The 18,555-nt window shown below is 34.5% G+C and overlaps 1 protein-coding gene across 6 annotated transcripts in view; it reads right to left on the reverse strand.

Annotated features, from left to right (window-relative positions):
* The window catches only part of GRM7 (glutamate metabotropic receptor 7), an 879,282-nt gene that overhangs the window by 592,287 nt on the left and 268,440 nt on the right, over positions 1-18,555 (reverse strand). For all 6 annotated transcript variants that reach the window (XM_055260434.2, XM_055260432.2, XM_063630706.1 and 3 more), the window contains exon 2: positions 6,922-7,138. In XM_055260434.2, coding sequence (XP_055116409.1) covers positions 6,922-7,138 — 217 coding nt within the window. The remainder of the gene's footprint in view (positions 1-6,921; positions 7,139-18,555) is intronic.

Genomic DNA, 18,555 nt, shown 5'->3' on the forward strand with positions numbered 1-18,555 from the left:
TATCAATGGAAATAGATGTAAGAATGTTGTGCTGTTAAAAAGATGAATGTATGCATCACAATCCAAAAGAGGACCATGAATTCCAAAAGAGGAAGACCGAGTAAGAGAGCTTTCTCCAAGGTGTCATGTTTTGAAAAAATAAATTGAAGTTAGCTGGTAGTCCAGACAGAAAGCAGAGCCTCTGCAAAGGCAAAGAATATCCACAAACCCACAGAAGGTTGAATAAGTGGGGTAAAGAGTATATGTATGGGGCCTCAAGGTGATTATGAAAAAGGATAAATATGGGAATGAGACTGGAGATTAAAGCAGACGCCAAGTCATGAAGGACCTTACGTTTCACGCTAAACATCTTTTACTTGATCCTCTGTGGAAGAGCAAACTAGAAACAGATACTGAAATGACTTTATTTATGATTTAGAAAGATTATCTAAAAAGCTGAATGGATACTATATTGGAGGGATTATTCTGGAAGAATGGATAATGATAACTATAAATCAAGGTGAATTAAGTGGGTCTCGGAGGTCACTGTAATGATGGGGGAAGGGGACATACTCAAGAGGTGCTAACAAATGAAGCATGAGTTAAAAGTTAAAATGTTATGCTAACCACTGAGGATCCCAAAACAAATAAAATGCAAAGTCTTTCTTGAGGAACTTACAGTTTAGTTTTAAATGTACCTAAAGATAAATGACATTATAAGAATTTTGTGATTTTGTGTCTTAAAATTGAGTTCTCACATGTTTAGTATCTATATCTAAGCTGGAACCACCAAACACCTCATTAGGAAAATAATCTACCTAGTTTTAAAATGTGTCAGAGTTTTCCATAATCACCATGACATAGACAGAAAGAAAAAAAAAAAAAACAGAATTTGATATAGATGGTGGTATCAAGAATTACAGCCTGGTTGCACCATACTGCTAACAGTTTTATATAGGAATGGTGAGAGGAAATAATGGTGTAAATTCAGAGTGAAAGCAACTGTACGAAACCACAGCAAGCAGATCTAGGATGTAATATTTTATGGCCTTCTAGCAAAATTACATATCGTAAGGTCTTTCTCTACATGCTTCCTTTTCTCCTAAAGGGCAAAGGGGAAAAATACAATTCTTCCTTCCGTTAAGAAATAATGATTGACTACCTTCTATGTACTAGGAATTATCTTAGATAATAGAAAAACAGGAAAATGTCCTTGCCCTCATGGAGCTTAAAGTAAATTGGCAAAGACTAACAATGGGCAATGCACACAACAGGATAGAACATTGTATCTGTGCAGGAGAGAGGCACACAGTGCTCTGAAATCCTATAGTAGGAAAATCCATCTAGCTCTGGTTTTGTTTGTTTGTTTGTTTGTTTGTTTGTTTGTTTTGAGACAGAGTCTTGCTCTCTCTCCCAGGCTAAAGTGCAGTGGTGCAATCTCGGCTCACTGCAACCTCCGCCTCCTGGGTTCAAGCAGTTCTCCTGCCTCAGCCTCCCCAGTAGCTGGGATTACAGGTGCATGCCAACATACCTGGCTAATTTTTGTATTTTTAGTAGAGCTTGAGGTCTAAAAAACTGAAGGCTGAATAATAGTTAATAACAGTTAATCAAATCTTCCTCTAAGTATTTTGGGAAAGAATATGCTAGGCTATGATAAAGTATTAATTAAAAATAAATTCTAGAGTTTATCTGAATAACTACTTTATAAGAACAATTGAAATACAACTATGTTAAGTGATCACCGTAAAATACCAAAAGGATAGTTCTTTTAGGTTTTGAGAAGTCGACATGTATGATGGTAGCATAGCAGTAACAATTGTTACTATTTGTGCTATATTATCAAGCAGTATTCATGAGATTTTCCTGGAAATAGTCTGATGGACTGTAAGAGTCATATATGTAGTCCTTAGTCTTATAGTGCTTGAATCAGATTTGGTTAAAAGGATCTGGAATTTATTATTGCCACATGCTATCATAAACATTTACCTTGACCCTCACTTAGATAAAGGAGTTTTTAATGTCTAATTTAGGTCATTCTTGTTGACCTGAATTTTAAAGCACATTGAGAGTGGATTTTCTTTCATTCCCTGCAATATTAAGAAATAAATTGCCTTTGTTGCTATTGCATGTGCATTCATTCAAATAAACAGGGCAATTTATGCAAATATAACTGTTTTACAAAACCTCATCATCTGAGAAAACCATGTTACAGTTCTCCCTGAAAGTTCAACAAGGAACAGTATCCATGCATATTTAAATCTGCCGTATGATACTTGAAAGAATAAGTATTGAGGTTTTCTTTGACAGTTTAGTGAAAATGTGCCTAGACTTCCATGTTTTAAACAATTACATGGCCTCTGTTAAAGGATGGCTTATTTTCTCTGACATCATTGTCTTGGTTTGTTCTATCAGTAAATAATGAAGAGGCGCTTATTGGTGCACTGTGACTGTGAGCATGGTGGACATGCTTTAGGCTCTGGTTTATAAGGAGCCTCTGCCTCAGGATTTAAGTCTAAAGTAAATTTTGAAGCTAAAGCATTTTAAAAGGGTGAGGCCATTTACAGAGGAAAAGAATCACGACCTTCAAAGTCAAACTGTTCAGAAACAATGGAAGTAAATCCTTCCAACCTGCCAGCAGTACACAGAAACGCCATTGAGTCTATGCACCCCCCTCCTTCTTGCTCTCTCTCCCTCTCTCACACACACACACACACACACACATATGCATACACATACACATATTCTACATACATAGGACAATGCAAATAGCTCACTTCCTTTTCTTCATATCCATCTTACATGGTGACAGCATGTTAATAAGAATAGAAACAGCTTAAAAAATAACCTAATTACAACTCAAGGCACATAACGTCTACTACTCAAGTTATTTTCAAATTTCTCAGACTCAAACAGTAATTCTACTTATTTATAGGGAGCCAGTGTGATGCAACGTAATCAGATATTATTGGGTATTAAATGCTTCCCCAGGCACCATCTTACATATTCTACCAACCTGGTGAAGCAGAAATCATTAATTTCATTCTTTCTATGAGGAAGTTTAGGCTTGAAAAGTTAAAGCATGTGTCAACATTGTTAAAATAAGAGAGTGATGGAGTTCATTATTCAAATCCAGGTCTTTCTGACACCATAACCAGTGTGCTTATTTATTTTTGTGCCACATCACCTCACCTATCCATACACATTGGGTTTGTATCTTTTGTGAGGGTGAGTTTTTCGAGCCAGCAGGTAAAGAAAAAAGTGAATATTTATAGTCCTTTGGGTATATACCCAGTAATGGGATGGCTGGGTCAAATGGTATTTCTAGTTCTAGATCCCTGAGGAATCGCCACACTGACTTCCACAATGGTTGAACTAGTTTACAGTCCCACCAACAGTGTAAAAGTGTTCCTATTTCTCCACATCCTCTCCAGCACCTGTTGTTTCCTGATTTTTTAATGATGGCCATTCTAACTGGTGTGAGATGGTATCTCACTGTGGTTTTGATTTGCATTTCTCTGATGGCCAGTGATGAGGAGCATTTCTTCATGTGTTTTTTGGCTGCATAAATGTCTTCTTTGGAGAAGTGTCTATAAATCATGCTGCTATAAAGACACATGCACACGTATGTTTATTGCGGCACTATTCACAATAGCAAAGAGTTGGAACCAACCCAAATGTCCAACAACGATAGACTGGATTAAGAAAATGTGGCACATATACACCATGGAATACTATGCAGCCATAAAAAATGATGAGTTCGTGTCCTTTGTAGGGACATGGATGAAACTGGAAAACATCATTCTCAGTAAACTATCGCAAGGACAAAAAAACCAAACACCGCATGTTCTCACTCATAGGTGGGAATTGAACAATGAGAACTCATGGACACAGGAAGGGGAACATCACGCTCTGGGGACTGTTGTGGGGTGGGGGGAGGGGGGAGGGACAGCATTAGGAGATACACCTAATGCTAAATGACGAATTAATGGGTGCAGGAAATCAACATGGCACATGGATACATATGTAACAAACCTGCACATTGTGCACATGTACCCTAAAACCCTAAAGTATAATAAAAAAAAAAAAAAAAAAAGTGAATATTTAAAATTACCTTGGGGAATTCCCTAACCATGTATATGCCCAGAAATTCCAATAGATAAGTTTTTCTTTTATTTTCTCATTTTTTTGGAACTAGAATATATGATTATTTTTTCAATTGAACATCAGAGGAAGGAGATGGATTCTTTTTAGAGGTCATGGGATGTGTGTCTTTAAATACAAGAATCACCTTCGCAGCAGCAAGATGCGCGCATTATGAGAGGCCCACAGAAATGAAACTCACTGAATGAATTTCATGTTTTCTCTAGGCCACACCAAAACTGAGTAGACTTACTCCACACCATTTAAACTAATAATCTTCCCTTCCTTTCGTTCTTCCTTTCTTCTAATTGAAAAGAGGGGTGTTTGCTAAGCACATGAGTTCATACATCTAAATCACTTGCACATATGATATAGTTCCAATGCATTTTATTACAAATATGTACCAGATACTGTAATACGTATAAAAGGATACTTATTAAATACTTATTATAAATACATGCCAAATACTATATGTATAAAAGAAGAATACTTATTAAATACTTATAAATACATGCCAAATACCATACTACTTATTATTAATACCTTGAAGAGGTATTAATTTTCAAGACATCACCTAAACATTCACTGTTTCTTTGCATTTCTCTAGCACCAGCTGGCTTTCTAGCTACTCCCGTCCTCAAGGGGAAAGGCTCTAGGATGGAAAGATTTCATCCAAAATGGCTGCCACTGATAGAATCCTTATTTTTTAGTTGGGGCTTTTCAATGTAGGATTAGCTAAAAATATGAGCTGGGAAGTTCAGATCGTATTATAAGAGCGTCTCCTTTTTGAAGAGTCATTATATATAATAGAAAACTCAGATATTAATGTCTTAAGTTTCCACCAAATGACACCAGGAATAAACAGCCATGTGAAAGCCACCACTGACCTGTCTATAGAATATGGTTTTTTATACAGACCCAGAGCAAACATTTGTCTTGATCCCAAGGCAAGGAAAACTGTACTTTACAGAATAATCAACATGATTTTGACCTCATGAACACTGTAAATCTTGTAACAGAATGGGCAGTGTTCTTCCTTTGCTTCATCCAGTTTAAAGTTCAGTGTTAAATTTGAGGCTCACTTTTAACAATGATATAGTGCAAAATGGCATCTGCCCTTTATCTCTAAGCTTTATCTTACTATTTTACCCATATTTTCTTTTCATCTTATTTCATCTATTTTATTCTATCCTGATATTTTAGATATTTTTCTAAGTCTGCCTCCAGCCTTAGTTTGATCAAGGCAGGATTCAGGAAAACGAAGAAAGAAAGAAAAACGTAGTCATCAAAAATGATTAGATACCTCTTTGGGGATTTATGAAGTCAATTGTTAATGAGTCCTATACATCACAGCATGCCACAAGGCGGGAGTTAAGATTTCTTTCCTAATCAGAGAGTTTCTAACTGAATTGTAGCATAAATTTTTCCCTTAGGAATGTAGCACCTGGGGCCATAGTAGAAAATGAGACAGACATGGTCTCCTATAGTCATGAAGATTAGATAGAAAAACAAACAAACAAACAAGAAATTATACTAACCTGTGATAGGCGCTGTGGGAGAAGACACTAGAAGTGTAAGACCAAGCCAACAAAACAAAGGAAGTTTTTGTGAGTGTTGCATTTGAACCCAGAAATGGTGGTTACAGCGAGACTTAACAATGATTAGAAGCTATCTAGTCAGCTGTGTTAAGTCAGAAGGAAGAGAATAAGAATCTCACAGATCTCCTGTGGAGTTTTGAAATTACAGCTAATGATGCACTGAATTAAAAACATGAGATTTATAAAGAAGCCCTAGTTTCTTTCTTTTAGCATCATCCCTATCCGGAAGCACTATATGTCTGAGTATATCTGTAATCTGACAGTCAAATACTCAAAGCTGTATCTTCATAATTTATGACATCTTTCCTCATAACATGGAGCTCTCTTTCTATTGCTTTGCTTGTTTGTTTGCTTTTATGGTCAGTAAACTGTTCTGGTAAATAACAATTTAAATTGCATGAAATGCTTACAAACAACACTGAGCACCCAATTTTAATGTAAGAAATGTGTGGGAATATCTAAGCATGCATATTTGTATGTATTTACTATATCCAATACATCCATATGCGGAAACCTGAATACTTATTGTCAGAATTTCTAAGTGTGAGAATTTTGTCTCATTTTTCAAAATCTGCCCACTGGAAGACAGCTGGCCAAACATTTGAACCCATTACTTCCAATCTGAGCTAAATAAACAAACGTAAGAGAATCCTCTCCAAGGGCTGCTAAAGAGAACTGTCTCAAAATAATCTCAAGTTTGAAAGACTGTTTGTCTAAATACATTCTACTGCCTGGATAATTTATTTACTTTTGTTTTGGCCAAGTCATTCAGAGGAATTCCAGGTATTCTTCAAACCAAAGTGGCACTGTGATTGCATTCACATAATTCTAAATTATTCTCTCCATTTTGGAGAGAGGCAGAGAGGAAGAGTCTTCATGGGGAGGTACATCCAGCCACATTTTCCCATGTTTTCATACACAGGCTAGAATCCACCCTATTACCCATTAGGCAGAAGTAAGATATTAACTTGAGTACATTTTTTTTCTTCATTTATTCTATTAGTACTCAAGGGATCTCAGTTTCACAACTTCGAAAATCTCTCCAAAAACAACCAAGTCGTACAAATGAACACGTTACAGGTGTACTTCACAGGACTCTGGGAATGTAAGAGTCTGTACTGTTTATTTAATAAAGTCTGAAGAGAACTCTACAAGCCACAGACGTTTGAAGAGAGCCAGCTTGATCAGAGCAATCTCATCCTACCTGCCTCTTTGGAAATTTGCGTGAAGGACTCCACACCTTTCTCTCCATAACTTCCTTCGGATGCGAGAGTAGACACATAATTCCAGCCTAGGGCCTTTACGATGTCTACCATGGCCTGGGCTTGGAAGGAATCAGGTGGCACCACGCGAGAGAAGAAGTCATAGCGCCGGTCATCACTTAGCTCGGGTGCCGTTGATGCATAACTAATCTGGGGGATCTGCAAAGACAAGAAAGCACCACGTGAGAGTGCACCATGAGGATGTAAGAGACTCATGTATGCTTATGACAGTTTACTTAAAATACAGGGTTTGAGCTGCAAAGGGGATATATGTTTTGCCAAACACCACCATGTAACTGTAGACCACCTAAATGTAACCATCTACTTCTTAGCAGCACAAAAGTATTGACTTTAGCGTCTTGCCTTTTTATTTCCTTATCTTAGGAATAAGGGAAGGAGGTCAGCATGGGAATTCCAAGGTCAGGGTCATGGTTGTTTAGAAGAAACAGGTTTATGACCATTCTACCAAACATGGTGAATCACACTTTACTACTTATAAACCAATGGAAATAAAAATACAACAACCTGGCTGGAGTGTATATAAAGATTGGTTTAGTTGGCACAGCTTGTGAATACTGGTGGATATCATTAGCCATCTAACATTGATTGATTGCGGATGGTCTCCAAGGAAATATCTAAGGAAGTCACAAGCATTATCTAATTTATTCGTCACAAGAACATTTTAAAGTAGCTCAGTAATACCCTTTGCCCCAGGGAAGAGAAATTCCCCACCCCCAAGGCATTTACTCTGGTGGTCTTTGCACATTGACAGGCTTTCCTCAAAATTTTCCAAATTCTTTTTTGGATTCTGGGAGAGAGCTGGCAGCACTGTCTGAGTGGAGGCCACAAGGGCCTGTGGTTTCTATCTTTTCCCTTCAGGGAACCCTCTGACCTCTACCTCACATGGCATTCACCAAATGTCCTGAAGAGCTCTAGAACTTCTGCCTATAAAGATCATCTTAGGACTCCACAGGCCCCTTGAAGAAAAGTCAAATTATCTCCCTCATCTGCTGTAGTATTTATTTCTTAGGATCATTGGAAATTGGGCTATATGAGTAGTCCTAACACATCTACTTTGCTAAATTAAATTATATACATGGAAAGAGCTGCAAAAAAAATGTCTGCCTGGGGTTTCAGGTAGCCTAAGGCCAGCCCTGAAGTAATCACGGATGAGAAATCTGGCTTAGTCCCTAACTTCAGAACTCATATGCTAGTTACCTCTTCAAAGCACCCTAACATTTGTTTCCTTCTTTGTCTTAATTCTATCAAGCAATAGATAATGAGTGATACAATTAATTTTCATGTAAGAATGATCAACTCTGACAAAATTCTGTTTACAAACTCTCCCAGGTCTTATCCCTGCTTTATCAGAAAAGGTTTCTCGAGTGTCCAAAGGCCAGTTGATCTTTTCTCAGACCAAGCCCAAAAGTCCAATGTAGCTCAAGTATGGTAAAGCCACGCTCAAGTTGATTCTTCGAACCCTGAAAATTCTACTCACTATTAACCCATTTATTTCCTTCCTTTGTAGTTTGCCTAAAGTATACCCATTTGCCATAGTTTAAGGCTAGTTATCGCCTCCGTAAAGATCATTTCTCCACCAACATTTCTGGGTCAGCATTAAAGTCCTGTGGCCCTGAAATCAGACGACTCACCATTTTCCACGCAGCCCGTCCATGATGCAGTTCTGCTCTATGACCATTGGAGGGCAGGCTTTCTGCCCCTGACTTAATTCAAAACCAGTGTGAGAAAACCTGCATGTCTCCTGATGGGTCCTTTTACCTGAGAAACTTCTCAATTATAGTGAGATTTACTGCAAATAAAATAGGATTTGGTATTGACAAGATGTGGGATCAGAGTGTGGCATTTCTGTTTGCTAGTGGTTAATTTGATGAAGCTATTTCACTTGAATGAGTTGGTTGCATCACTAATAACAAGTTCTGAGAAACAGGGAAAATGAATGTGCATTGCTTTGCATGATGCCTGGAACAGAGGGGTGCTTAATACATGGAGTAATAATCATCGAAAATAAAGAATGGTATGTTTTTCCTTACTAAAGTTATCGATTCCCCACATTTGACTTCCAAGTCCTCTGCTGCACGTCATCACGAACATTCTCCACACTGTCCTATGGCAATAAAATGTTTTTACATATTCCTTTCATTACTGCTTTCAAAGCAATATGTACGGTTTATCCAACTCTTTATTTTGTACCAGTCATGTTCTAAAAGTTTTATATGCATTGCCTTATCTAATCGTCAGCAAATACTCTGAACCGGACTATACAGTATTACATTAGACTGTATTATAGTATTATTAACTGGGTTTACAAGGGAGAAAATTGAGGCTTGGAAGAATATTACCTTGCCTCAGGTCACAAAGCTATAAACAATCACAACTATAATGCTTTGCTGAATTATTACTAAAATATTTTTTAAATAAGCATTAAAAAGGAAGGCCAGCAGATTAATGGAATCCAGGCTGACTTCTGTTCACATCACTGACTATATAGCCACTCAAAGTTATTTTACTGGTCGCTCTTAGACTGCTGTTCAAACACCTTATATGAGCACCTCAGTAAAGCTTATACAAATATCTTAATAGAATGAGTTACCTATGTGTCTGTTGTAGTTTGGAGGTTATAAGTTTTAGGTAACAAAAATATCAACTGAATAAAGGCTTTGGACAGAAAAATAGAAGAGGGAGGGAAAGAGGGAGAAAGAGAGAGAGGCTTTCCCTTACAAGAAATAAAAAGGAAAGAAGCCAAGCATGTCAATACATTTCCATCAATTCCAACTTGTGGAAATGTAAAAGCTTCACGCTGTTGCACAGATGTCTTTCCTGGCAAAATCCCTCTGTACCTTTGAAAGTGTGCTTATAAAGTTACATCCAGCCCTCTACATGAATTTGCATTTATGTAGCTGCTGTAATACATCAGAATTGCGAAGTGCCCCAATGCAATGCATTTTCTACACCATGCCCCAAATTTTAGTAATGAAAATCCTGAGGAAACAGATTTCTTTCCTCATTACTATGCACCCTTTGAAAATAATTACTATCTGTGGTGTATTCCTTCCAGTGTAAATAAGGAATACCTCCTGGCTTAAGACCCATATTTCTCTTTAGGATCATGCATATACCCTCTATCCAATGGTACTTATTTTGACACTATGAATATAATGATGCAAGAATAAGGAATGAAAGACAAAATGGATTTTATTCTGAGATAAAAATATGGCTTTATAAGGATATCCCTTGTAGCAATAGAGATGAAGAACTGGAATAATTTATGTAATCTATGAAATATGGTGTTGCTTATTTTCCTAGCTATTATGCTTCATGTTTAGTTACTTGCTTTCAAGTTTACATTAAAGCCTACATAGTAATTATTTTGAGTGCTACTACTGGTACCTACAACTGATCAAATGATAATTAGGCATCTTTAGCAATTAACTTCTATTTTCACCCAAATATCTAGATATACTTTCTCTTGCTGCTATTGGACCTTTTCTCTCTTGCCAGTCTTCTTTGGAAATGGAGACTTGATCTTTTGATAAAGACAATTTAGTGCGATAACACTCCAGCTATATAAAAAGAGGTATTCCATCTCATCTTAGGCCTTTTTTCTTGAACGTAGAAAACTAAAATATTTTTAATCTTTATCATAGGACCACATTATCATCTTATTATTCTTTTCTCTTCATAAAAATTTGCCTATTGCACAGGAATGGTTTTGTTAATGAGTATCAAATAGAATTTAAAAACATCTATAACCTATTCTATTTAGAATAAGTGTATGCTTTTTAATGAAAATTAACAACATATTATTTATAAAAATGTAGAGAAACAAACATAAGAAAACAGGTTAATTTTAATGCCTTGATCCCTGTCAACATTTTGTTGTATCTCTTTATTGCCTTTGTGTGTATATTTGGTTATGCACACATACTGATATGGTTAGGCTTTGTGTCCCCACCCAAATTTCATCGAGAATTATAATCTACATAATCCCCATAATTTCCATGTCTCCAGAGACCAGGTGGAGGTAACTGGATCATGAGAGCAGTTTCCCTCATGCTCTTCTTGTGATAATGATTGAGTTCTCACAAGACCTGATGGTTTTACAAGTGGCTCTTCCTCCTTTGCTTGGCACTTCTTCCTGCCGCCTTGTGAAGAAAGTGCCTTGCTTCCCCTTCGCCTTCCACCATGATTGTAAGTTTCCTGAGGCCTCCCCAGCCATGCTGAACTGTGAGTCAATTAAACCTCTTTCCTTTATAAATTACCCAGTCTCAAGCAGTTCTTTATAGCAGTGTGAAAACAGAACTACTACACATATATAGTTATTAATTATTGTTATGAGCTTATAAATACTATCTATTATTAAAATACGGATCTTAGTCTCCCCTTCCCTTCCTTCCATCCTTTCTTTTCTCTCTTTCTTTCTGGTTGCATAATATTCTGCTGTATGAATATTTGACCTAACCTAAGCCTAACATTCATTTTTAAATATTTAAACATTTTCAAGTTTTCACTGTCATTATAAGTCAAAAAAAAAAAAATCCTCAGAGCTAATGCAAGCCTTTATACATACTCATGAGTATTTCCTTACAATAATGTTTAAGTCGCTCTACCTCAAAGTGACAGAAATATTTGAGGTTTACATTTAAATCTTTCTCTACATGGAAATTACTTTGGGCTGTTAAATACAGAAGAACAGTAATCGATACTTTTTTCCTTCCAAATGGTTAACTACTTGATTTAGCACCATTTATTAATCATTCTTTAATGACAGAAAAGAATATCTTTTGTTCTATATTAAATTCTTAAACATCCTTAGGTCTTCAGGGTGTATCTTCTACTATTTGATTTTTTTTTCAAGTCTTGGGCCAGTGTTTTACTATTTTAGCTGTTATGAGCTTAGAGTATTTTGAGGCTATCTCAGTTGCAACATACTCCCTCTTCATAGCTGTCCTTTTCAACATGATCATGGATAATCACATTTTTAATTTTCCTTATTAGACTTAGGATAATTATTTTTAGGTCAACAATAAAATTCCATTAAGATTTTAATGAGAATTATACTACAGCTATAAATAAATTTGAGTAGAGTTTAAATATTTACAACATTTTATCTTCCCCCATGGGAAATTATCTACTTTTATCTATTTGGTTGTTCATTCTTGCTCTTCCTAAAACCTTATAATTGTCTCCATGTAAACCTTGCATATTCCTTAACTTTGTTTTTAAATAATTATTTTCATTGCATTATGTATGAGACAAAATAATTCACTTTGTTATCTCTTTATTGCCGCCATATAGGAATCTATTAATTTCTGTAGATTTTCTTTGTGTCTCCTACCCTTATTATAATTCTTATTAGTTGTAATAGCTTTCAGTTTATTTTCTTGGGATTTCCATGTAAGTGAGTTATGATGATTCAGTTTTCTAATTACTTCAGCTAGAGTTTCCAGAAAAACAAGAGTGATAATAGGAAAAATTCCTTTCCCTTTTGTTATTTCTGAACAGTGAGAAATTAAAAACCAACTAGTATTATTCTAATTTCTTATCTTGAAAAAATACATAGTTAAATTAAGAAGTTTATCTTTAAATTTTTTATTTTGTCAATATAAAGTCTTAGCTAGAACTTGTAGGACATTTCTTTAGATTTAGAAAGACACTTTTAGAATTGAAAGGGAACTCCTAGATCATATGGCCCAAAGTCTCCCTCTCTATATAAGTTTATGACTTGCTTCAAAAATACTGTGGAGACCCTTACACAGTCTCTGTGTCACCATCTACCACCACATGTCTTGAAAGCATTTTCTTTATATTTGCTATTGATATAGGATGCTCTTATTTTTACTTGAGACACAGAACTGCACTTCCTCAGGATATCTAGGTAAAGATATTCTATGAACAATAACAAAATAATGATAATATTATAAATTATAATTTAGTGTCTTCCCATGTGTGAAACATCACGCTAAGACCTGTAATACATTATTTTATTTTAATCCTCACAACAGCACATTAACACAATTTCTGTTTTTCTGATTTTACAAATAAAGAACCTATGACATAGAGAGATCAAGAACCACTTTGAAGGTTACGTATAAGTAAGTGGCAAATCTGGAATTCACTTTGAGCACATCTCTAAATCCTTTACTCCTAAGCCCTGTGCTACAATTCCCCTTTAAGAGAACATCATTCCAGTTAGAATGGCTTACAATTCATTTTTTTCCCTTCCTTTATAACATGTTCTGCCTCCTGCATTGTGTGATACTGGTTAAGCCTTTCTCTCCCCTTACTTGGAATAGTCAACCACTTCATGTTTTTTCTGACATACTACCTACCTTTAGTCTTATAACTTCTCATTCTCTCTCATGAGAAGGATGAGACATCCAAAACCTTTTTTCACCTATTCAAGAGGGACCTTCTCTACATATCCTCACCAATGCTTGTTATATTTTGTCTTTTTGATTATAGCCATCATAACAGATGTGGGGCGATATCACATTGTGGTCTTGATTTGCATTTCCTTGCTGTTGTGCCCCTTTTCATGTACCTGTTGGCCATTTGTAGGTCACCTTTGAAGAAATGTATATTCATGTCTTTTCTCCATTTTTTAATTGAGTTGTTCTCCTGCTTTTGATTTGTGTGAGTTCTTTGTATATTTTGGATATTATCTCCTTATCAGATACCGGTTTCCAAATATTTTCTTTTATTTAGGTGTCTCTTTACATCATTGATTGTTTTCTTTGCTATACAGAAACTTTTTAGTTTGATGAAACCTCATTTATTTATTTTTGCTTTTGTAGCCTGAGCTTTCGGTGTGATGTTCAAAAAAAATCATTGCCAAGGCCAATATCAAGGAGGTTTTTCTTTTCTAAATCTCTGCTGACTCATCACCTATGAAAGTATCGTTATAATGAGCTGTATCGACACATCACTCTAAACTATACATTGATCTAGAATCCTGTTTGGAGAAGAAAATGTATTTATTTCCTTGAAGATACTTTATTATAAGGTATTCCATTCTTTCAGAGAAAAGATCTATGCATGAATTCACGCTCTCATATCTGCAATACATTTCCAAACATCCAAGGCGTCTCTACAAAAATCAAAATTTCCCCTAGGCATTTTTTAAATCAGTACTTTTTAGAATGCTACAGACCTTTTTGCTTCTATAACTAAATAACTTTAAGCAGTGATTAAAACTTTTTCATTTTTTATATTGATGCTTCAGATTAATTTACAAATTCTGAATGCTGTGTGTTGCTGTGTTATGCTAGATGTTGTGATAATTCTAATAGCACTGTGGAACCAACTATTTCCAGCATCCTTGAGGTGTTCAGTATGATAAACAGAAAATATGACAAAACGTCCAAATCTCTGTGGTGTTCTTTCTCTCTTCACCAATTAAGAAAATCAAATACCTATAGCCCTTAATCCTTTAAGAGGTTAATATAGTATATATATAGTATAATATATACTATATTATATAATATTGTATAATATAGTATATTATATAATATTGTATAATATTAATAATATAGTATATTATATAATATACTATATTGTATAATACTGTATATTATATAATATACTATATTAGTATGTTAGTAATTTACTATATTAGTACAATTTACTATGATTATTAATTATATTAATAATATATTTATTTATTTATTATTAAATATATAAATATATAATTAATATTTATTAAATTTATATTATACTTATAATATTTATTATATTCAATAAATTTTTATTTAAAATGTATAATATATTTATTTAAATATTTATAATGTATTTAAATATTTATATTTTATTAAATATATATTTATTAATATAAATATATTAATAATATTTAATAATTAATTAATAATAGAATAATATAATTTACTATATTAGTATAATATGCTATATTATACAAAATTATATAATATAGTATATATTATAGAGTATATAGTATATATATTATATATATAGTAAAATAAAAACTAAAAAAAATACAGGTGAAATTTTGGTGAAACTTAACAGTAGTAGTTAATTATCTATAATGTGCCTATACTTGTCATTGTATGCCTTTAATATCTTTTTGGGTATTAACAAGCAACTAAGTCTAAATGTGTACAAACCACAGAACACATCTTAGGAATCTATTCTGCACTTGCTGTGATTTCTTTCACTGAATTTAATAAATGTCTCCATTGCTTTGATAAATAAAGGCTTACCATACAGATATATGGTAACATATATTTACAGTTTACTAATAATGTAGTGTATATCTAAATTAATTTTCCTTTTGCTGATTTAAAGAAATTGTGAAAAAAAAAAACTAAACTTTATACCAGTATATTTCAATCTTCAGTCATTTGCAAATGTGTCTCGTGTTTTTTTCCCACATGCTATAACACATTAATGAACACAATACATTCATACTACTGAATCCATTATTTACTTGACATTTTAACTTCTAACTCTTCTTTGCTTAAAGTACAAAGAACCTTCTTTTCATGTCTACCAGTATGCCTATAAAGTGATTACGTATTTATTTTAATGTGAAAGAGGAATATGTGGCTATCAGTATTATTCATGGTATCTTTGAGATACAAAAACATTTTCTTCTGATCTACTGTATCTATAGCTTCTTAGCTCTCAGTGATAAAAAGGGCCTGATGTCTTGTTGATTGGGCATATTGTCACCTATAGTTTATGGTTATATATTTGCATAACTGATTTTTAAATTTAAACATTTTAATACATCTAGGATCTATTTAATATACATTATCTATTATAGACTAGGACTTCGATTTTGTTTTTTGTTTTTGAGTGGATAGCCAAGTGAATAGCCAGTGTTTTAAGAACAAAAAATATTTACTTGCATATCATTATCACTTTTATGCATTTTTATATAAAATTATATCTATACAAACACAGAAATTTTTAAAATTAAAGCACTACATAGATATTATCTCATGTTGTTGGATGTCTTATGAAATTCACTATTAATGTATAAAATATTTACATTTCCTTTTCTTAAAGAAGCTCAGTCTTCTCTGATGTGTTGTCTTCAAGTTACTATGTTATTTCTCAGTTTGAATGAACTGACAATATTTGACTTATTAGATAAAATGGCATGTATTTGCTTCTCCAGGAGCCTGTATGGCATTCACCCTTCCTCTTAATGAAGTTCCAATGAAGAGTAGACATTATGCGGATTTTTCTGGTCCTGAATGGCCACCGCTGCAAATATTGGGCCACCAGCACCTGCATGTCCATAATCCTCTATGCTTTTTCTGCCTTTCACAGTTAGACACAGGGCTAATTTCACTTCTCTATGTGGGTCTCCAACTAGTTGTAAAAGCATCTCTCTCTTCCAAGTTTTTTCTCAACTCAAATCTTCTCAATTTCTCCAATTATTTCTCTCAAGACACTAGTCAGGTGACACTGATGACAAGACAGAAAACTCATTTCAAGTAATCAAGGTTTGAGAGCAATTCTCATGCCTCAAAATTATCATATAAATTTTATGTTGAAGTCAACTTTCCTGGCCATTGTTAAAAATAAACAAGCAAACAGGGAATAAAAATAGCAATGAAAATCATACTCTTTCAAGTCATCAGATGTAATGTTTCCCAAATTCAGATCTTACACTCAAGATAGAAAAAAAAGCCCAATTCTCGTTTCTAATTTTACCTTTAAAATATTTATGCAAATTTATGGTTCTAAGAATTCCTGTAAATCTAAGAGAAACAATGCTAGGGGAAAAAACAATTTCAAGAACAGCTAAAAATGGACATGGATGAAACTGGAAATCATCATTCTCAGTAAACTATCACAAGGACAAAAAACCAAACACCGCATGTTCTCACTCATAGGTGGGAATTGAACAATGAGAACACATGGACACAGGAAGGGGAACATCACACTCCGGGGACTGTTGTGGGGTGGGGGGAGAGGGGAGGGACAGCATTAGGAGATACACCTAATGCTAAATGATGAGTTAATGGGTGCAGCACACCAACATGGCACATGGACACATATGTAATAAACCTGCACATTGTGCACATGTACCCTAAAACTTAAAGTACAATAATAAAAAAGACACATAAATAACATATCATATACACCCTTTATATACGTTTGAGACATATTCATCATCAATAAAATGTATTGTGGTGGTTGAATTATTTTGGTTGACTGAAAGAAGGATCAAAAGTTAAGTTATATCCAATAAACAGCACACATTAATCACTAAAAGGTGCTCAAGGCTCTGCCCTAACCTCTACAATGTTTGCCCTAGAAAGCACAGTGAATTTAGAGGAAGGTCAATTGATGGGTTCTTCTGGAACACGGTAGTTTTCTTTGGTAACAATTGCCACAGTTCTAATTAAACAATTATCTGTATCATTATCTGTTTATTGTTCTCCCCATTCCTGGAGAGTATTTACCCTTATGGAAGAAAAAGACCTTGCTCATCATTGTTTCACCATTGGATATCACTCTATTGGGAACAGAATAGGAACTGATCAGTATTCATTGAAGAAATGGGTATGCCAGGAAATGGATAAAATGGAATAAGCTAAAAGAACAGATATCTTTGACCTGCTCCTCATCCACAAAATTAGTGTGGCCAGAGACACTCACAGTATTTGGGAGTTTTTCTTGTCCTGGGTAGGTCTCTGATGGGCTGCTTTAGGCGCCAGGGCAAATACTTTTTCTCACCTTTTCTTTTCCTTGGCGTACTTTTTTGGGGATTTCCTTCCTCAACACTGGAATGTAGGAGAAAGCAAGCTATCATTTGGATGGAAGATCAAAGGTAAAGGGACCAAGGAAGTCATTTAGGAAGCTGCTCACTCTATTTTTTTTTTTTTCTTAGGCCTTAGTTTCTGACAACCTAGGCAACATAAACTATGATGCCTCAGGATTCAAACTTTGCCAGACATAACTAGGATTTGTCACTTTAAAGAGGCAGATTCTGCCCTGCCTTTTCCTTAACTCCTCTCCCCTCAGGAACCAGGCTGCCAGGCCCACATAGCAAATACAGTGTCCATGGTCTTGGGTCCTCATTTTTAGCTAAATGTCTTTACTTTATGTTAACATTACTACTGTCAAGTTAAAATAGAAAAAAATGAATAAAAATAATATATTAAATCCAGAGAAAATAATTATGTCATTTCTAATAAAAAATGAAATATTGTACATGTATGATGCACTTTCACTTTCTAAATGTTGACAAGATTGAGCCAAGTTTAATTTTATCCCATAATTATTACATAGTAAACTGCTACTAGGCAGAAGGATCTCCTAGGCTTGGAAACATACTCCCTTAGGCATCATCTTACTATCAATATTTGTCAATGAAGACTCAAGTACAGATGTCTTCTAGAAAACATTAATACAAATGTTTAAAAATCCAAATTTCCACCACTGCTCCATTGCAAGCTTAGTTCTCATAAAAATAAATTTCTAAATATTTACATAAAGGAAATTATTTTATTTATTCAGAACACAATGAAAGTTTTGAAATTGTTTTCATGCATGTTAATTTTCTTCCTTTTTGTATTATTCCT

Source organism: Symphalangus syndactylus, chromosome 21, assembly GCF_028878055.3.
Source record: "Symphalangus syndactylus isolate Jambi chromosome 21, NHGRI_mSymSyn1-v2.1_pri, whole genome shotgun sequence".
NCBI classification, from domain to species: domain Eukaryota; kingdom Metazoa; phylum Chordata; class Mammalia; order Primates; family Hylobatidae; genus Symphalangus; species Symphalangus syndactylus.